The 21,261-nt window shown below is 53.2% G+C and overlaps 1 protein-coding gene across 2 annotated transcripts in view; it reads left to right on the top strand.

The window, feature by feature from the left end:
- TFCP2L1 (transcription factor CP2 like 1) overlaps positions 1 to 21,261 on the top strand; it is a 62,450-nt gene that overhangs the window by 17,296 nt on the left and 23,893 nt on the right. The window contains exons 3-8 of one of the 2 annotated variants that reach the window (XM_080669002.1): positions 14,551 to 14,627; positions 15,126 to 15,231; positions 15,798 to 15,904; positions 17,071 to 17,223; positions 20,023 to 20,133; positions 20,549 to 20,640. In XM_080669002.1, the coding sequence (XP_080525128.1) occupies positions 14,551 to 14,627; positions 15,126 to 15,231; positions 15,798 to 15,904; positions 17,071 to 17,223; positions 20,023 to 20,133; positions 20,549 to 20,640 (646 nt within the window). The remainder of the gene's footprint in view (positions 1 to 14,550; positions 14,628 to 15,125; positions 15,232 to 15,797; positions 15,905 to 17,070; positions 17,224 to 20,022; positions 20,134 to 20,548; positions 20,641 to 21,261) is intronic. The other variant, XM_080669003.1, reaches the window with a different exon arrangement.

Below are 21,261 nucleotides of genomic sequence, written 5' to 3'. Positions count from 1 at the left end.
GATGTCTTTCAGATGTGTTTGACCTCCTTGGGACTAAAAAGGATTTTGATGCCTTGAGTGTCCAGGTCTGTCCTTCCAGAGCCACCATTGCTCCATGAAATGACATTTTAGAGGAGTCCCTGCTCGCATCTTTACTAAGTGCTGCCAACACACAGTTTGTAACGACCGAGGCGTGGCCCCCACTGTTGGGGCTCCGGCTTTGATGGCCTCTGTAGTGCATCCCGTCTGCTCACCGATGTTACAGACTTCAATCTGGGCGGACACTCTTTTAAGCTCGCTCACTGTTCTGCAAAGTACCTGGGCTTTTTACTGTTAAAATAATCAAAACAGGGCCCTCCAAAATTTCAGGGAAACTCAGGCAGACTTGAGTCTGTGCTGTAATTTAGACAGCCTCGTGGGAGCGCTGTTCGGACGTGTCTGTGGCTGTCACGTTGCCCTCCTGCTTCCAGGTGGCATGTGGCGCTGTCTCTTGTGGGGTGCAGCTGGCAGCCTGGAACCCTGTGAGTGCCCTGCCCCTAAACCAGCAAGTTCCTGGTGTCCAGCACAGGCCATCAGTGGGGCTGGAGGACTGGTACCAGGTTTAATCAACTTTGCTTTGGTCACTGCACAAATAGAAAGGGTTATCATTTGTATGGTTCATTGTAAAAGACAGTATTTAATGCAGGTATATCAGTGGGTCTTAATAAAGGTTATTTCTCTTCGGCAGTTAAGTTTGGCTATTTTCTTGGGGTGCTTGGAGGGGAGGGGAGCAGCAAGAAGGTTAGGGTAGGAAGAACCACTTCACTCTGTGTAAGTGGATCTGCGTCTGGTTTCCGGGGCTGGTGAATTGTGGTAGAAATACTGCTTAGAAGCACGTATGCAGATCAGCTGCTCTGAGTGAGGAAGTGGCTACTTTAACACATTTTGCTACGTGTTCAAGTAACCATTCTGCACAAGTAGATACTGTGATTGTTACAACCCCTTCATTTCCTAAGAGAAGGGGAGCAGCCCAGTGAAGATGGGATGCTCCGGGGTCAGATGGCCTGCTGAGGCAGGACCAGGCATGAGCCCAGGTGTGCACAGCTTTGGAGTCTAGAGGCCACAGGGAGAAGGACAGGTGCTTCCTGCATTGGCTCTGTGAGCTGCACATTCCATATAAATGTGTCCCGCGAATGGCGGTCTGTGCCTGACTCCTTCGCTCAGCACCACCTGTGGCCTGCATCAGCGCTCCCCTTTTTCCTTGCCCAGGAACACTCCTGTGTGTGAGCCTCATTTTATGTGTTCATTCTTCAGGCGATGGACATCTGAGTGGTTTCCCCTCTTCGGCCATTATGAAGATGTTGCTGTGAGCATTATGCACTGGTTTCTGTGTGGCCCGGTGCTTTCATTTCTCTTGTGTATATCCCTAGGAGTGCAATCTCTGGGTCACATGGTCACTCTATCTAGTGTTTTGGGGAGGTGCTAGACTGTTTTCTGAAGTGGCTGCAGCACTTTGCATCCCATCAGAGTATGGGGTTCCCGTTTGTTTACATCCAGCACTGGGTATTGTCCGTCTTCTGATGGAGGAAGGACGAGTGATGGAGACCTCTTCTGCTGGCCACACCGGCCACTGCTGGCAGCACACGGAGCGGGGGCCTCCAGGCGGGGTGCAGCAGGCCTCAGGAGCAAACTGAAGCCAGAGGCTCAGACGCCGGGAGGATTCTCGGACCCGCTTCTCTGTTCCTTGCTGGGGATCACCTTCTGCTCTCTCTTCCCACCAGCTCCCCCGCCTCAGTGGCCAGAGGGCCAACAGCCAGGCCATCAATAGCGCTCAACACCTGGAGAGCCTGGCACTCTCTTCCCCGCTCCCAACTCCACACTCCCGGGGAGGGGCTGTTGGCCTGGCTCGGTGGCATGCTCACCTGGACCTGGCGTGGCCCGAAGTGGGCCCTGTGTAAGCATGGCTGCGCCCACCCTCCCCTTTCTCCTCTGTGGAAGCAGGGCTGGTGGTGGAGCCGTTCCCTGAGGTGGCCATAGGCGTCCACTCTCCTGGGAGGCCCTGGGGGGTGGGGGTGTGGAAATGGGACGGGGAGGAGGCTGTGGTTATCTCAGGCTAGACTGACGCCTGTCTCCCCTGACAGTGACTGCCCCGGGCTTACCCAGGTTACCCGTGGCTAAGACAGAAAGGTGACGGCCTGGGACCAGATGGCAGTGGCCGGGATAGAGCAACCAGGCTGTCAGGCTCCCACCTCTAAGATCTGGCCCATCAGGGGCATGTGAGTACCTCAGCCCCAGCACGGATGTGGTTCCAGGGCTGGAGGGAGGAGCCCGCGTGAGTCCAGTCCTGAGCTCATGCAGAGATTTGGTTTTCTCTCGTCACTGTCCTTTGTCCCCTAACTCAGGCTTTCACATCCCACCACCTGTGCAGGGCGGCACCCATGTCTCCACACGCTCACCGGCACTCTGTGTTGCCAACCTTTTCTAATGTGCACACAGAAAATCAGCACTTTATTTTCATTTGCATTTACGTAATTCTTCATGACAGGAGTGAAGTTGAGCATCTCAGATGTTTACATGTCTTTCTTGTAACCATTGCCTTTTTCTTCTGTTGCCCTTTTGCTTATTGACCTGTGAGAACCTTTGCATTAGGTGGAACTGTAATTCAAAATGGGCTGGTCAGCGGATTCATAGGCTTTAGTACAGCAATGTAGCTGGGTACAAGTACAACCTGAAAAATTAGTGAATTTCTTGTGAACCAGCAGCAACCACATATAAAATAAAATAGGAAAAGGAGATACCATTCACAGTACCAACAGCAAATCAATTTTTAAAATGCTGACCCACTCAGCAGTCCGAGGCCCCCCGATTCAGAATCCTGGCAGTGCGCCTGAGCTCTGAGCTCGCCACCTGCTGGGCCCCCCACGGTTACTCTCCAATGGGTGCGGCTTGGGAATTTGGGGCATTTGGGGGAAGAAAAAGAGAATAATTTTTGACTGAAAGAAAAGTGTCAAATAGTATTGGGGCCCTGGCAGGATGTGCTTGGCGGTTAGAGAGTCGGCCTGCACACCGCACCGCAGGGTCGCTGGTTCAATGCCAGTCAAGGGCACATACCTGGCTTTTAGGTTCAGACCCCAGCCCCTGTCGGGTGTGTGTGGGAGAAAACCAATCGATGTGTTTCACTCACATTGATGTTTCTCTCTCTCCCTTCCACTCTCTCTCTTCTAAAAATACAGTACAACAGGCAGTCCTCGGGTTACGTTGGACTCGACGTATGTCGTTTCGTGGTTACGTCGCAATCTCCCATTTATAAAAAAAAAGTTCCGTCATTTTGACATATGTACATATGTGCTTTATGTTTTTTATTATTTATTTACCACAACTAAAGGTCAGGGATTATCTTCTAAATTTTTTTTACTGTTTCACTTCATTACTGCTGTGTATGTGCTCCAGGTGAGTGATGTAGGTGCTTATGTAGGTGGGTTCCGACTTACGGTGAAAATCGCCTTACGTCGCACTGTAGGAACGGATCTCCGACGTAACCTGAGGACCTACTGTATATACCTTTTACCCAGCTTCCCATCATGCTGACATATAACTGGCGCAATCACTGAAGCTGGGCAGGCACACTGCTGCAGCCCTATGAAGTTTGCTGCAGTCTTTATTTGACTTTTACCCGTCTCCTCTTCTGCCCCCGTTCCCGGTTTCTGTGCAGGACCCCAGTGGCCCTTCATTGCCACGTTTCCGTGGTCTCGGGTCTGTGACAGTCCCTTAGCCCTTCTTGTCTCCCGTGACTTCACACTTTAGCGGCACCTGGTCAGTTGTGCACGTGCCCCAGTTTGGGTTTCTCTGATGTTTTTTAGTGATGAGAGGGAGGCTGCGCACTCCCGGCGAGGATGCCTCAGCAGTGACGCTGCGCCTGCCAGTACAGCGTGGCCGGGGCGTGATGCCCAGCTGTCTTCTGCTGGTGGTTGTGACCTTGATGATTTCGGAGTGTCTGCCGGGTTTCTCTGCTGAAAAGTCACCGTTTTTCCCTTTGTAATTAATAAATATCTTGAGGGAGACACTGGGAGACAGACTGATGTCTCGATTAGCCTTAAACTTGCACCCACTGGTTGTACCATCCACTGGGGGGGTCTTGCGGCCCCCGTGTTTATCTGCTTCCCTCTTCTTCCTATATTTAGCAGTTGGAACGCTACTGCAAGAAAGAGCTTTCTCTTCACCATTAGTTTATATATTTATTCTATCATGTAGACTGGTTGGTATTTACTTTACACTGTGGGCTGAAATTCAACGCTGCCCTCTAGTTGGTCGCTCACACCACGCCTGCTGTGGCCAATGGGGGCTCCCTGAGCCTGGCTGCTGCGTCCTCCACCTTGCCTGACCTCTTTTCCTTCCCGAGCATTTCCTCACATCTGACCTACGAGATGCTTAAGACGAAAGGAGCACCGTGTATCTCCCTGCCCCAGATGTTCCTCTAACGTGTCTTCCGTACGTGACCGACTCCTCTACTTCTGTGCATCCACACACATGCTGGCCATCTGCCAAGTATTTATTGGCGATCCACTGAGTGCCAGGCAGAGGCCTGGGCCCTGCCATCTGTTTTTGTGAGCGGGTAAGCGTCTCACCCAAGGGCACTGGTGGTAGGCCCTCAGGACTGGGATTGGGCCTGTGGTGGCTGAGCCTTCTCCCTGAAGCGTGCCTGTGTGGGATGCTCTGTCCACACACTTGCGTGGTACTGCACATATGCAAGTGACCAGACAAACTACACGTGTTGGACAGTGCATAGCATTATGCTCCTTGTCTGCCATCAGAACAGGACTGTTGGCACCCAGCCCTCCTTTCTCTGAGGTAATGATGGCCTCCATTATGCTTTATGTGGCATTAATTACCCAAAGCAGTAACTGTTGGAAAGTAAACAACCTGTAAGTCTTGGCTGGCCAGGGCAATTGCCTTCTGTTCTTGGGAACATTGTGATCTGGGCAGGAGGCCCTGCACTGGGTTCCGCTTGCTGGGCAGAGCCACTCTGTGGGAGAGCCCGGTGGGTACGGCCAGGGGGAGGCAGGCAGGGTGGGCCTGCTGGCTGTGCCTGCGTCACAGCAACAGTATGGGCTGCCCCCACTTCCCTACCTCAGGCCGGAGGAACTTACATAGCCACGGAGCCCAGAAACCCTCCCCCCAGCCACTCATCCCCCCTCTGCCCCCAAGCCCCTTCAGGTTGAGGGCTGAGTCATCCCGGCCTGGGGGCATGTCCTAGTTTGGCTTCCTCCTGGCTGTGTGACCTTGGGTGGCCTTGGGCGGCAGAGCTGGAGTACAGTGGCCTGGGCATGGGCGGGCAGGGCTCTGCAGCGGGAGCATGTGTAAGACTTGTTGTTTGGAAGTGGCAGTCGTGACTGGTGCTTGCTGAGGGCTTGTTACAGGCCAGGCTGAGTACATTGCCTCGTGTAATCCTCATAGCTGCCTGCGAGGAACATTTTGTAGGTCGGAGCCTGAGCTGCAGAGAAGTTCCTGAACTTGCCAGGACGTGGAGGGTCTGGCTCAACTCATCTGACCTGATGTTACATCCTCTCTCCCTCTTGTCCTGGACCAGGCCACAGGCTGTGCTGTCTTCACTGCCACCTTGGGCACAGCACTCCTGCCCTGGGCCTTGGTTTTCTCACCTCTAAAATGGTCACAGTCATATTGTACTTGTGGGTTCTCAGGGTGGTCTCCCAGAGAGAGGCTGGTTGAAGGACCTCTCTCTGTCTGACTTCAGTTGCATGTGTTTGGTGTTTTATTTATGAAATGCAGACTATTTTCCCCAAGTGCCCACCTGTATGATGGGCTCTAGGTACCAGCCTAGCACTGGAATAAAAATACCAACCATTGTCCCTGTGGACACCTATTACATGCTTGGACTGGGATGAACACCCCCCCCCCCCTTTTTAATTCATATGTAATATATTCCTAGTTTTTAAAAAGTTGATACTGAAAATGTATATAATTTAAAAGGGAAGTATTCTTCTTTATCCACCATCAGACTCACAAATATAAGGGCATGTGTATAACATCCTATCTAATAAAAGAGTAATATGCAAATTGACCGTCACTCCAACACACAAACATCCTGCCCCCATGTGGACACAAGATGGCCACCACAAGATGGCCAGCAGTGGAGGGCAGTTGGGAGGGACCAGGCCTGCAAGGGAGGGGAGTTGTGGGTGATCAGGCCAGGAGGGGAGAGCAGTTGGGGGGACCAGGCCTGCAAGGGAGGGCAATTGGGGGCGATCAAGCCTGCAGGGGAGGGTAGTTAGGGGTGACTAGGCCGTCAGAGGAGGGAAGTTGGGGGCAACCAGGCCTGCAGGGAAGGGCAGTTGTGGGGGAACCCAGGCCTACAGGGGAGAGCAGTTGGGGGGGACCAGGCCTGCAGGGGAGGGCAGTTAGGGGTGACCAGGCCTGCAGGGGAGGGCAGTTAGAGGTAATCAGGCTGGCAGGGGAGCAGTTAGGCATCAATCAGGCTGGCAGGGGAGTGGTTAGGGGGTGATCAGGCTGGCAGGCAGAAGCGGTTAGGGGTAATCAAGAAGGCAGGCAGGCGAGCATTTGGAAGCCAGCAGTCCTGGATTATGAGAGGGATGTCCGACTGCCCGTTTAGGCCCAAACATACCGGGATCGGGCCTAAACGGGCAGTCAGACATCCCTCAAGGGGTCCCAGATTGGAGAGGGTGCAGGCTGGGCTGAGGGACACCCCCCCGCCCCGTGCATGAATTTTGTGCACCGGGCCTCTAGTTTTAAATAAAAGTACAATCACACTGTGTACATAATATTCAGTACTTTTTTGATGGCATAGTTAGGTCTCAGGCTGTTTGTGTTTGCCGTGTTGAGAGTATTGTCAAAATTCCCAATGGGCTGTGATGCACTGTCTCCCACTCCAGCAGGTGTGAAGGCCACTCCCCATCTTTTGTCCTGGAGGGCGGGCGCGAGGCTGGTGTGGCACTGTCTGCATTTGGCATGCCTGTGACTATTAGGAGGTGGAGCATCTTTTCACGCTCTGCTTGTTTGGTTGAGTTCCAGCTCTGCTGTTTGCTTTAGGAAATTTATATCAGATTCTGCCACCATGAGTTATAGGTCTGTCACATGCCAGTACTGTGCAGGGGCTGGTGTGTGTGTGTGCAAATTGGTTCAGGTAAACTGGTAAGTGGGCCCCGAGAGCTTCCAGTCTGGCTGGAGAGCTACAGCATAGCCGTCATGCAAGACAGCCGAGGGGAAAAGTTGCAAAGTGCCCAAAGAAGTTGAGAGGAAGCTTGAACATCCTGTAAAAATTCAAATAAAGTTTTATTGGAACACAGCCAGGCCCATTCTCTCACATACTGTCTGTGGCTGCTTCCTTGTTTCTATGGTGGAGTGTAGTAGTTGTGACAGAGAGCTATGGCCCACAGGCTGAAAATAGTTACTGTCCGGCCTTTATGGGGAAACTTTGCTGATGCCGGGCCAGATGTTATGTGTTGTGGTTGTGTGAAAGAAGAGGGAGGAAGCAAAGATGTGCTGAGCCCTACCTGGGCCAGGCACAGTGTGGAGTGCTGTTTGTGTGAGTTTCCTTTCATTTTCCTTGGAAACCTTTTCTCTTCCATCCCTTATTCTCGTTGCTCTCCCCTCCCCCTCCCCTTTCTGTGTGGGGTGGAGGTAAGGAAGGGGTGGAGTGGAGGCTGAGCTCAGGCGTAGGGTCGGGGTAGAGGGGACTCCCCAGCCCTTGCCAATGTTCAGGGCCCTTTGGTCTGGATCCAAGTCATTCTTCCAGGGCTGTGGCCAGCTGAGGAACCCACCTCTGCCTGAGGGCTGAGGATGGAGCGCTAAGCTGGGCGGGGCAGGGCTCCGTGTATTGCTGGTGGGAGTGGGGAGGAGGGGTAAAGCGTGTGCCACCTCTCCTCTACCTCCTGGTGCTACAGGCCCTCCCCCTCTGGGCTGGGCTGTTGGCTGTGGAGGACCGTTTACATCACCTGGTGCCCACCCTTCTCCTTCCCTGCTTTAAAGGGCCTTTAACATTCCCACAGTAGAGGGTGGGGCCAGAGACAGTGAAAGCGTTGAGGCTGTGGAAAGGCCCCCACAGCTGGCCGCCCTGCACTGTCCACCAGTGCTCTCACTCAGGGCGCTTGCAGGTCCAGCCAGAGACGCCGTGTGCTGGTGTGCGGGGCTGGACGCACCTTCAGTCCTCCCACCACCTCTGTGTTTAAATACCCATACCGCCCACTTTTTGGGGGCGTGGGAGCTAATGCTCACAAATGGAGCCAATAGCAAGTGGTGGGTCCACATGTGAGTCCAGGCCCCACATCTGGGTGCTGACCAGGTTCCCAAGGTAATTTTAGGAGTTCGTAGAAGAATATCGATTGTTGCATATCTATATAATTTTTACAATACTGTTTATGATATATTTTTTTAATGTATCATTTTCATATTTTTATTTATTGTTTTTCCGTTTCTTTTTTTGATATATATTTTTTATTGATTCAGAGAGGAAGGGGGGAGAGGGAGAGAGAGATAGAAATATCAATGATGGAGAGAGAATCATGGAACGGCTGCCGCATGTCCCCTACTGGGGATTGAGGCCACAACCCGGGCATGTGCCCTGATGGGGAATCAAATCCCGGGACCCTTCAGTCCACAGGCCGACGCTCTATCGAGCCAAGCTGGTTAGGGCTATGGTATATGATTTTGATTTTGTATTTGCAGGGATGATATACACTTAAAAAATTAAGTTTAAAAAGTGAGTTGATTAAATAAAATAGGCTGTTTATGTTGCAGGCTGTTTCTAATTTCATTGGCAAAATTGTGAGGTGGTGTGTGAATGAGTGGGGCAGCCAGTCACCCTGCACCCTATGGCAGCATCTTGGGTTTGCACCTAGTATGTCCCTGGCACAGAGGGTAGCGGTGGGGTGTACAGGGGCTGCTGAACAGAAAGCAGTGCAGAGCGAGGACCAGCATTCTTCCCCACTCCATGGTTGTGTGTGTGACGGAAATATTTTAATTTCAGATCGATTGAATGCTACAGAGAATAAGAGAACAAATAATCATGCTCAACACAGTTTTTTCAACCTTGTCAAATTTTCTTCTGATTTTTACTTTTTTCTCATTTGTTGCCTTCCTTCTTCCCTAGAAGCAAAACCAATTTGTGAAGTTGGTGTTGGTTTGAGATTGAGTGCACATTCGTAAATTTTTACTCTTTACATAGTCAGTCAGCCCTAAAAATAAATAGTATTGTTTTGCATGTCTTCAAACTTTATACAAGTTATTTATATGTATATCACCATGTAGCTTTTTTGTTTAATATTATGTTTCTGAGATTTCTCCATGTTGTTTATTAAAAGTGACATTTGCTATTCCATTCCAAGTTAAATAATAGAATTAACATCTCTCTTTTCTTATTGTGAATCTGTAGGCTGTTGACAGTTTCCCCCTGTGATGAGCATTTTTGCCTGTTTCCCAGTGCACAGAAAGTTCTGCTTTAGGATATGCCTGTAGAACTGGAATGAATTTATTATATATGGTGTGAGGTGGGGATTTATTTTTCCATATGGATAACCAGTCATCCTGCACCCTTGAAAAGCTGTCTTTTTTCTCACTGTCATAGATCAAGTTTCCAAGTATCTGAAAATGTATTTTTGAACTCTCCCCCGCCCCATTGGTCTGTTTATCTCCGAGAAAAAAAATGACAGGGCTTTGGTACTATAACCTTCAGAGTCGTTTAAATGGTTTAGGAACATGTGTTTCACGGAGATGAGTTTTTCAGAAGGAAACGAATATCAAACCTTATGCCACAGTGTAGTTACATATCCACATGCACTTCTTGGTTCAGAGAACTAAGACCATGGGGCATAAGGATTTGAGCCTTAAGGGAAGGAGGGAAGTTTTAGGTGTGTGGATGAGAGTCATGCAATAAAGTGAATATCAGGAAATTCAGGAGGAATGAAATAGATAGACTCTGAATATTTGAAGCAAGAAGACACTGTGTAGAGTAGTTTGGCTACGGTTTAGTCCTTGGAGTCAGAGAGACCCAGGTTTGATCTTCAGCAAGGTACTCTGGATCATAATTTCTTCATCTATAAAATGGGGTCGCCCTGGCTGGGTAGCTCAGTTGGTTGGAGTTTGTCCCGGTACACCAAAAGGTTGGGGGTTCAATTTCCGGTCAGGGCACACCTAGGTTGTGCGTTTGATTCCCCCCTCCCCCTGGTCGGGGCATCTATGGGAGGCAACCTATCGATGTTTCTCTCTCACATCAATGTTTCTCTCTCTCTCTCTCTAATCAGTAAAATAAAATAAACATATCCTTGGGTGAGGATCAAAAAGAAGGTGTCAACAATGGATTTTCCTGATGGATTATTGAGACGACTAAAGGAAATAATGCACATAAGTGGCCTAGCAATGTCCCAGGCGTAGCTGAACACAAGTAATTAGTAGTTATTTGTTATCCTATTTCCTTGATTCTAAGACCACCTTTGTCTTTCTTTTCCCACATTTTGCAATTATGAAATTAGAACAGGCTTTACTGTGATTTCCTGCAGTGATTTAGTTTTGCTCTCAGATCACTGTTTAGATCAGTGATCTGAGAGCAGGAAACGGAGTGTTTTATAGGCACGAAGGTGGAGTCATTGTGCTCTATCTAAGGTCATCCTGGGACTCATCGTTATTGCTGGTCCTAAAGGAGAAGGAAGGAGGGAAACACCATCTTAACTTGGGATGGTGAAGGTAGGGGTGCTTTTAATGTCACAGATGCTGCGGGCAGTAGAGCGGGGATAGATGGTGATGGAAGGAGACTTGAGCTGGGTGGTGTATTGTAGAATTGTACACCTGAAACCTATGTAATTGTAATAACCAATGCCAACCCAATAAATTCAATAAGAAAAAAAGATGCTGTAGGCATCTTTGCTGAGCAAGAAGTAACTTCCAGAAAGGAGAAGTTGACAATCATGTAGAACTACACATGTCCTCGGACCAGCAAATGACACCCCCATGTAGGATGTGGCAAAGAGTGCGGTAGGTTCTGGAAACATTTAGTTTCTGCCCCTGGCTCTGCCACTGACTGGCTGTGGGAGCTTGTCCAAGTGTAACCTCTCTGAGCCTCTGCTTGCTTCTACCAGTGGGCTCTTCCCACAAGCCCCCATCATGTGTTCTGAGGGTCAGGTGACTTAATACCCGAGCAGACTTTGCCACTGGATCAGCACTCAGTGGGTGGAACCTGCCCTTACTGTTCTCCAAGGCACACCTCTCCCCTCGCATCTCCTTGCTACAGTGCTACTGAGGATTACTTTCTCATTCATTCTTCCCTTCAACTATCCCCCTCCTGCCCACTCTTCAAAGTCTGTTTCTAACGTTACCTCCTCCTCAAACCTTCCCACCGCCCCCCCCCCCCCATTCTGGGTGAGTGTTGCCCACCTCTTAGAGGATTTTTCAAATTCTGCCTTGTAGTAGTGCTTTTCCTGTGCTGTTCAATGTATCCCAGCTAACCTTTTGAGGGCAGGAGTATGTCTTGCTTTTGCAAACCCTGTAGTTAAGCACAGTGGCATAGCAAAGAATATGAAATCATGGTCAAGCTTTTGCTGAGTACCGACTATTCGTCAAACAGTACGGTGGTGAGCTAAACAGCCTGTGCCTTCACTTCCTGGCCCCACCCATGCCCCAGGGAGACCCCACCAAGCAGAGGAATGCCTGTGCGCTTCAAGCTGAGTGAGATTTTCCCTTGCACACCAGCTGGTGGATGGCCAAGAGTTTGGGGTTCGCGAACAGCTGTCTTCTGGATGGTGCTCTGCTGAGGGGAGCAGGGCTCTGGGGGGCAGGCCTGGGGAGGGAGGCTGGGCGCTGTCCTGTTTGGGGCCCGAGTCAGGGAGGTATCATGTGGCTGGGAGGGGCTCTAGGGTGCATGCAAGAGGAAAGGATGAGGAGGGACATTCTGTGGGGAAGCACACAGGTCAGAGCTCTGCTGGTGGAGGAGGCTGTGGCCTGGGCCTGGGTCAGGTCTCCGCTGGTGGTGGAGAAAGAGGAGGCTGTGGCCTGGGCCTGGATCAGGTCTCCGCTGGTGGTGGAGAAAGAGGAGGCTGTGGCCTGGGCCTGGGTCAGGTCTCCGCTGCTGGTGGAGAAAGAGGAGGCTGTGGCCTGGGCCTGGGTCAGGTCTCCGCTGGTGGAGGAGGAGGCTATGACCGGGCCTAAAGCCCCACCTTAGAACTGCTCTGTATGGGACAGCAGGTGCCTCCTACTGGGCGTGAGCTGAGGGTGCTGCAGTGCTGGGTCAGTATTCATTGAACCATGGGGCACCTGTCCACCCAGGTAATGAGCACTTAGGCGCTGGGCCTCATGCCAGCCGTTGCACTCCTCCTGGGAACAGGAGGACACTGGGAACCAGGTGGGGTGTGAGAGGCTCCATGTTATGTTGCTCTCAGAGGAGTGTTGGCTCAGGAGCCTGGAAATGTGTGTTAAAAATCCGACTTTTTCAGGAAGTTAGAAAGTGTTGGTTAGGTCTGCAAGACCTTCCTGTGAGTTGCGACTTCTGAACTGGCAAGTGGGCAGGACAAGAGTTTGGGGTTTGTGCCGCTTCCCTCTGGCATGATGCCCTGCGCGGGCCGTGGCATGTTCGTCAAGTGTCCGCTGGGCCCGTGAGATGGGCTGAGAAAGCTGGTGGAGGGGCCCACTTCCCAGAAGAAGGTTTGCCGATGGCTGTTTCTGAGCTGCGGGAGCTGGGGCCACTGTGTCCACTCTGCTGGCTCTGTGTCCGAGGAGTCGCACGGAATTTGGCATGTAGTTGTAGTTCAGCAAATGTTTGGAACGAGAGACTGAATTTCGTATTTTTGTCCATTCTATTCATTGTGTGTGTGTGCGTATGTTAGTTTCCTGTGGCTCCTTCAACAAGGTACTGCAAGCATGTTAGCTCAAAGCGATGGCGATTGATTCTCCGGCAGGTCTCGAGGCTGGACGCTGGGAATCGGCCGGGCCCAGCTCCCTGGGGCCTCAGGGGGCCGGTCTGTTCTCTGCCTCCTCATCTTGTGGGGCTCTGGGAGGCGTGGCTCCATCCTCTCTGTGCCCATGTGCACATGGCTTCTCCTCCTTCCCTCTCAGTGTGTCTCACAAGGACACCTGTCCCTGTGCTCAGGACACAGGACACAACCAGGATGAGCGCCTCATCTCACGCTTCTTAACTTACCTGCCTCTGCAAGGACTCTTGTTTCCAGATTAGGTAACCCTCAGGTCCTGGAGATTAGGGTGCAGACTTATTGGGGGGGGGGCACCATTCAGTCCACTATAAGGGGTCTTAGTATTTTTCTAATCAGTTCTCTTTTAGCTATTTTTAAGACTGTTAGCCACTGGGGTTGTGTGTCCTAGCTTGTTGTTTGCAACATGTATATTTTAATACAGCTAGATTTCACTCCCCCTCCTGATTTTAGGTTCAGAAAGTCCCCCACTGACTGTCCAATAAGTAGTCATTCACGTTACAATAAAACCTTAGGAAATTAACGTTTAAATCCAGTGGTAACTTGTTTTGATATCTGCTGTGAGGTGAGGGTCTGCACTTTGGAAAAAATAGCCAATCTTAACAGAACTATACACACACACACACACACACACACACACACACACACACACACAGAAGAGAGAGGAAACTTGCAAACCCGGGGCAGCCTGTGTCAGGTCTGGACTTAGTTAACTTGGTGCCACAGCCGGTTCCTGGTGCCACCACAGGCACGCTGGCTGGGTATCAGGGCCTTTCCGTTCTATTTTTGTAATTTCTTGTAGACTGTCATTATTTTAAAAAAACTTTTTTTAAACAGTGAATCAGATTTACCAATACCAACTATTAAATAATCTACTCTGTTATTTGTAAAGCGTCCTTTATTTAGCTGTGTTAGATACGAGGGTGTGTAGCATTGTGGTTAAACTTATTTAACTTGGGAAAAGTGACATCATTTGGTGTGTGGTCTTCCCACCTAGAAACGCTGTGCCCCTTTATTCAGGCTGTACTTGATATTCTAATAACGTGTGTGCAGTTGGGTCATAGATACTTGCACGTTTTTGCTGTTATTGTGGATGAATCTTCCTTCCTTTTTTACACTAAGCAGCTTGTGCTGGCTCTGTGGCACCAAGCAGAATGCCCGCGCCCTTTCAAATACGTGAAATTCTTTTAACTTGGGAGAACGCTCTCACTCTGCACCTAGAGAATGATTAACAGGCTTTCTCTTCGTTAGTTAAACCTGCTCTCGGGAGGGGTGGGCGGCTGTTTACTCTGAGTGGATTTCCGTAGCTGCTTTCCATCCTAGTGTGTGGGGGGCGTGCTTTGTAAAGAAGTACATAGTTACGTTCCATCACTGTAATGTTCCCTATATCGGGTTGGATTCTGTTTCTTTGAAAATTATAGAGGCGCTGCCTCTCAAGGGTCATGTGGTGTGTTACCTGGGGTGCCCTTGGCCCAACCAGGTGGTAGACCGACAGGGCTGACCTGTCCAGGGGGGACCAGAACTGGCGCTGGGCTTTCTTGGCCATGAGCCGGGGTGGCGCTGAGGAGGCTGGAAGGCCGCTAGCTGGTGAGCCCACATTTGAAAACACTCAGAAACGGGAAGTGTACTCTTCACCTCCATCCAGGTCAGTCTTATGAAATTCGGCTGCTGGAAAATCGGAAGCTGGGAGACTTTCAGGATCTGAACACAAAGTACGTCAAGGTAAGTCTGTGGGGCGCTCTCCCTCCCTGAGGGGCGCGTGGGGGTCTCAGCGCTGGGTGTGCTGTGGTGGTCAGGAATGGCATGGGGGTTCAGGAAAGGCCCCAGAGGGAGTCTGGGCCCCTGCTCCCCCTGGTGCTCTCCCAGGGGGACTAGGACAGGCCACGGCCGAGAGCCGGAGTGGCATGGGCTGATGGACGAGGCTCTGGGCTCCAGGTTGGCTGCTCACTGAGGGTTTCTGAGCTTCTGTTTGCTCATCTGCACAGAAGGATTGACAAGTAGCTGTGTATGTAAAGTCATGGACGAAGGGCAGGCAGCAGTCTTCTCGCTACTGTTTGTGTTGCCGGGGTTCTGCGGAGGGAGTTGGGGAATCCCGGGCGGAAGGCTCCAGGAGGAGCAACCTTGAGGGTGGGGGTACCCTGGCTCAGAAGGTGGCAGGTGGGCTCCTCTGGGTTCCTCTTGGTGCCCACACTCAGCACCTCCTGCCTGCTTCCCTGCCAGAGCATCATCCGTGTGGTTTTCCATGACCGTCGGCTGCAGTACACAGAGCACCAGCAGCTGGAGGGCTGGCGGTGGAGCCGCCCGGGGGACCGGATCCTGGACCTTGGTGAGCATGTTGGGGTTCTTCCTGGATGCCACCTGGACTGGGCGGGGCATCTTAGGGCACCTGTCTTGTGTGAAACCCTGTGGGAGCTGGCAGAGCCACCAGGCCTGCTGCCAGGGAGTCCCAGGGAAGCTTTGAGAAGGATCACGCTTTAAGGATTTTGGTAAGTGATAAAGGGAAGGCTGGCATCACAGGTGGGCTGTGGAGATGGAATCTTGGGGGCTCAGGCAGTGGTCCATATCCTTCATCCACAACCTTTAGGCCAGACGGGTTTTGGAATTCAGACGCTGGAATGACAGGCTGCGGTGCGTGGACACACAGCATCGGAAATGCCTCCAATAGGCAGTCGCGCACAGTCCTTTCGGCAGCAAAATAACACGACTGTTCACGCAAATTGGCATTAAGACTAACAGCTTCATGGCAATCCAAGCCAGGCCTTCTGCCAAAGGAGCTTTGCACGGCCTAGTTTCTAAACGTTTGGCATCTCCGTGTGGTTAGAGTAGGGCCTGCGATGGTCTCTCCTTTAGCGTCGGGCGTGGCTGACAGTTGCACTTTGTGTGTGCATGCAGATGTTCCACTGTCTGTTGGTATCTTGGACCCCAGGGCCAGCCCGACTCAGCTGAACACAGTAGAGTTTTTGTGGGACCCTTCGAAGAGAGCCTCCGCATTCATTCAGGTACGCGGGGGAGGTTGGGGGGGGCCTGCCCGCTGCGGGGTACTCAGGAGGGGGCTGCCCACCGGTGGGTATGCAGGAGGGGGTTGGCCGCTGGGGGCTACACAGGAGGGGGCTGCCCGCTGTCGGGGGGGCGGGGGGTCATGCTGGGTTTCTCAAACCAGCCCCTGCTGGGCCCTGCCCTCTGCTGGGGGCTGGGGGCTGCAAGGAAGTAGTGTGGAGTGCTCATAACCAGAGCTTGTTGGTCATGGGGCTGAGAAAAGGATGGGAATGTTTTAGAATCCTGTGTGCAGTTTGCTTATGAATATGTAAGGTTTTTATAAAATACAGTCTTTCCTAGCATAAATATTTTGAGGTAAAAAACATCCTTAATAGTTTCTGTTATTAAGTTAATTACTTAACAGTCAAGCCCTGTGTGTGGGTCCAGCCTCATGGTCAACACAAAGCAGTCTGAGCTGGCTGAGGGCGTGGCCGCACGTGTGCTGAGGGGCCCACGTGGCTCTCCCTCCCGGCCGGGCCCTTTGTGAGCCTATTTTCATCAGATAATAAATATAAAGCCATCACCACAGTGCTCAGTTCATAACAATGGCTCAGTAGAAGTTAATGATCTTTTTCCCATAATTATAATATTCTTGTATTTTAAAGTTATTACCTTATTATTGTGTTATCATAATATATATTGTACTATTAAAACAAACAGCATTATAACAATAAATACATACCAGGTGCCCTCTGTGTAATAAGTCCTTGCAGAAGTATAGAGATGGTTCCGGCCTTCTGGTCACTTTTGGGCCTGGCCCAAGTAACCTGGGTGCCAGGCCATAGGGGCTAAGCTGCGGCCCCCCCTCTGCTGCCTGTAACATTTGCCAAGGGAGGTTCTGGGTGAGGGGTGAGGGGGTTCATGGGGTCAGCAGGCCTGGAGCAATGGCCAGGACTTAGCTGGTCAGGCAGGACATCTGAGGTCAAGGGACAAAGGTGGGAGGGCGTATCTTTGTGGACAGGGAGGTGGAGAGACCACCTGCCTGGTGGCATGGACAGCGCTGGGGGAGCGGGGAGGTTGAAGGGTGTGCACCCGACCAGGCAGGATAAGCGCCTTCTTTGGAGAGGAGCCCTTGGGGCGTGCCGAGCCCGCCTGCCCCTCCCCAGCAGCCCCACGTTTCCCCTCCCAGGTGCACTGCATCAGCACAGAGTTCACCCCGAGGAAGCACGGGGGCGAGAAGGGGGTGCCTTTCCGAGTGCAGATCGACACGTTTAAGCAGAACGAGAATGGGGAGTACACCGAGCACTTGCACTCTGCCAGCTGCCAGATCAAGGTGTTCAAGGTAGGGACGGCCTCGCCATGCCCACCATGGTCTGTGCCCGCGGGCACGCCTGCTTCCTCTGACGCCAACAGCGACGCCACACATTCTCACAGAGTCACGTGGAGGCCCAGCAAGGAGCCTCAATTGGGCTCCTGCCTGCACCCGCGTGTCCTGGGATGGGGTCCTGTGCTGGGCCCATCCCTCAGCTTCCAGCATCGCATGTGTCCGCGCTCATCTCCACTTTATAAGAATGAGTGCATTTGCACATTTAAAAATTTGTGTTTTCCTCCCACGGAAACACTTGGACTTGCCCTGAAGGAAAGACAGGGACTGTGCCTCTATCTCTGTAGCGCCTCCCGCAGAGCCGGTGCACAGTGGGCACGTGGCTGACCTGGAGAACGACTGTGCCGATCCCAGCCGCCAATCCCAGCCTCCGATCCCAGCTGCCATAGGGGTAGCAGAGCAGAGCTGGCGGGTCTGATCGCAGGCGGCCACTGCTGAGCCTGCTGCCCACGACTGTGGGCAGTGACGCCGCCTGGGTGGAGGCAGAGAGCAGGAGTGTGGGTGTGTTTCCTGCCAGAGTGGCAGCAGCCTTCACACACTGCTTAGGATCCTGAAGCCTCGAAACCGCCTCTGAAGAAAGCTGAGCTTCTGCACCTGTTTGTCTTTCCTTGCTGTAACCAATTACCACATGTTTAGTGGTTCAAACGACACAATGTATTGTCCTCTTGAGCTGCAGCTCAGAGTCTGACACGGGCCTCCCTGGGCTGGGCTGGGCTGGGCTGGGCTGTCGGCAGGCGCATTCCTCCCAGGCTCTGGGGGAATCCTTGTGGCCTTTTGCAGCTTCTTGGGCCTTTGCATTCCTGGGCTCAAGGCTCCTCCCTCCGTCTTCAGAGCCAGTGGGAGGGGTCACTCTGACCTGTTCCACTCCCAGGGCCCTGTGGTTACACTGGCCCACTGGGGTGATGCAGGATCATCTCTGTTTTAGTCTCACACTGTGAGCAGTCTTAATTCCATGCAAGCTTGCCCCTTTGACATCCTCACAGGTCCTGGGGAGTGGGGCTGGCTCCTTGCCCTCCGTGGTACAGTGGGTGCTGTCACTCTGGTCTTACTGCCTGCTCCAGGACCTCCAAAGGGCGCCGCTGGTGGTCTTTCCCTGTGCCCTGGCCACACTCCCCTCAGACACCACGTCCCCTCAGAGCGGGTCCCTCCTCGTGCAGGGTGTCCAGTGAAGCCGCTGCTCTCGCACTGTGTACCTGGCTCAGACCGTGCTGGGCAGTAAGAGAAGAACAAGGGGGTGTACACCCATGGAGCACCCAGTCCTGCCCATGGCCCCCACTAGCTCCCCTTTCTGCACCTTGAGGCAGAAGCTTAGCAGTGAGGGCCCTCCCACCAGGCTCCTTGACTGCACACCAGATGTTTGGGGAACTGGGCCAGCCCTGCTGCTGCCGTGTCTGAGTGACCTGAGAAAGGCTTGACACCTCCTGCCCCGAGGGGACACAGCATCCATCCTCCCGTGCCACTCACAGAGGTGGTTCAAATAGGTGTTTGCATGTGTCAGGCAGAGTCCAGCCAACCTGTCCGTCGCTCTCCCACCCTGGTCGCCCCAGTCCCTGGGAAGCAGGACTTCTGGAGGCCTGCCCTAGGGCTCTGTGTGGGTATCAAGGCCTTTGCAAGGGAAGACGGGGCCACTCTGACCAGCAGCGCCCTGTGGTGTCACCGGGCTGAGTGTGTTCCACACGCAGGCACAGCCTTGCTCTGTGTCTTCCGGGCATCTTCTCAGGAGCAGGGCCTGGAGGTGGAGCAGGTGATGGGGGCTTGGCGGCCACATGCCTGCTCTCCCACTGAACCCTGGACCTGTCCTTATGTTCCCATATGACCCCCTGCAAACCTGCCTTTGTCCAGTGTAGGCATCGCTCTGAGCACTCTTTCCTAAAATCCCTCGAGCTGGAAGCCAAAAGCTGTGCCTGAGGAAGGTGCCCGGAGGATGAAAATTTTTGAAGATGCCATTGAACTAGAGAGTGAATTTTGCTCACTGACTGCCCACTGTGTGTGGTCTGCTGTGTGCACAGTACTGCTCAGTCCTGGGGCTGCTGGGTATCTTGATATCAGAACTCACCAACCCCACTGTGAACCCTAGGACGCGAGAGCCTGGTGGTTCCCTCAGCAGCCTGCTAGGGCCGGCTAGCCGGTGCATCCCTGGCTCTCACATCTGAATTGTGACCTGGTCAGCACTTGGTTCCTCCCCTGTAAATGAGGGGAATGATAGTACCTGTGAGGTCAGGACACCTCAAATCCCTCAAGCTCAAAGGCACCCAGACAGGCTCTGTCAGGGCAGAGACCTCATGTGACGTGTGAGCCTCGAGTGGCAGAAGTCCCGGTGTTGGGGCCTGAAGGCCTTCATGACATGTTTGGGAGCTCACAGCCTTAAGCGTGGGCCAAACCCCGATCGGCAACCCCCAGCTCTTTTCCCTCCCCATCCACAGCTAAGCCAGGGAGTGCATTGGGATTGTCATGGCTCTTGGGGTTCCTTTCTGTAAGTAGTGGCCGCTGGTGAAGATCTTCCCCGGCATTTCCCCTGAGCAGCCTGCAGCCCCGCGGCAGGACCTGAGCAGGCTGAGTTCCCTCGAACGGGAAAGGGCTCCAGGCAGGAGGACTTGCTCTTGATGTCTGGAAAGTGAGAGGTGCTATCCGGTCCGCCCACAAGATCCTGCCTGGGCTCTTGCAGGCTTCATGGCCACCACCCAGCCCTGGGTCCTCCACCAATCGCCATCTCTGTCGGCTTTGGGCTAATCGGACCCCTGTGCTCTGCCTTTGTAGCCGAAGGGAGCAGACCGGAAACAAAAGACGGACCGGGAGAAGATGGAGAAGAGAACCGCCCAGGAGAAGGAGAAGTACCAGCCGTCCTATGAAACCACCATTCTCACCGAGGTGAGCGGCAGGGCTGCTGCCAGGAGTGACCTGGCGCTGCGGGCTGGTCTTGGTGGGGGGGGGCGGGGGGGTTCCAGCTTGGGGGATTCCTAGTTCAGGGAGTGCTGCTTTAAGAGCCCCGGTGGTGGTGGTGTGCTCTCGGGTTTGGAGCTCTGTTCCTCTGACAAGGCCCCGTGGCCAGGAAGGCGTTTCAGAAATAGCCGTCTGTATTTGAGTCTTTGTGTGGGAGTGAGCGGTCTGTCCTTGCTCATGTGGCCACAGGGTGAACGCAGTGGGTGTTGAAGGGTCCTTGGATTCGTCCGTTGACTTCAGTGGATGCTGGCTCGGTGCAGCCCGAGGCGCCGGGCCAGCCCCCGGCAGGTCTGACTCCTGGAGCCCCGCCGCAGTCACCGCTGCCTGCACTCTCTCCCTGCAGTGCTCTCCGTGGCCCGACGTGGCCTGCCAGGTGAACAGCGCCCCGTCCCCAAGCTACAACGGCTCTCCAAATAGCTTCGGCCTCGGAGAAGGGTATGTGTGACTCCAACCCCCTCACCCCCTGACCCTGGCGGGATGACAGGCGTGGTCCTTTTCCTGCCCTTCCTCTTCGCGTCGCCTCTCCTGTGGCCTGGCCTTCATGTGGGGGTCAGGTGGCTGGCGGGTGTTGCATTCACCACATGTTTAGCACTTGCCCAGCTCCTTGTGCTTGGACAGCTTCTCTGAATGCTGTCTGGTGGGCGGCAGCCCAGCACCCACCCTGCCCCCTCCTCCAGTGCAGGCCGGGGCTGGCCTGCTGGGCACTGGCGCAGTGTCGGGAGGTGGTCCGTGGCTGCGAGGGCCTCCTTGGTCTGCAGCCCTGTGCACATTCGCTGGCGCTGGCAGCTCGGGGGCCTCTCTTCCTAGTTTTGGGGCTTATCCCGCAGCTGAGGCCTCCCTGCTGGTCACCCAGCCCTGCTAACTCTCAGGTGACAGGAGTGCAGGGCTGGTGGGCAGCTGTCCCACCTGTCCCAGGCCACGCGTCACCGAGCCCACAACCACCTGTGGTGCCTCTGCGTGTCCTTTTTGTAGAGGTGGGAGGGGGGCTGGGAAAACACCGGCGGGTTTATCAAGTGAGTGTGCAGGCTCCTTGAAGCCCGTGTTGGCAGAGGGAGA

This window comes from Plecotus auritus, assembly GCF_963455305.1.
Source record: "Plecotus auritus genome assembly, chromosome: 5".
Classification (NCBI taxonomy): domain Eukaryota; kingdom Metazoa; phylum Chordata; class Mammalia; order Chiroptera; family Vespertilionidae; genus Plecotus; species Plecotus auritus.
Note: the sequence above shows the minus strand (reverse complement) of the source record. Positions and strands in the feature narration are given on the sequence as shown.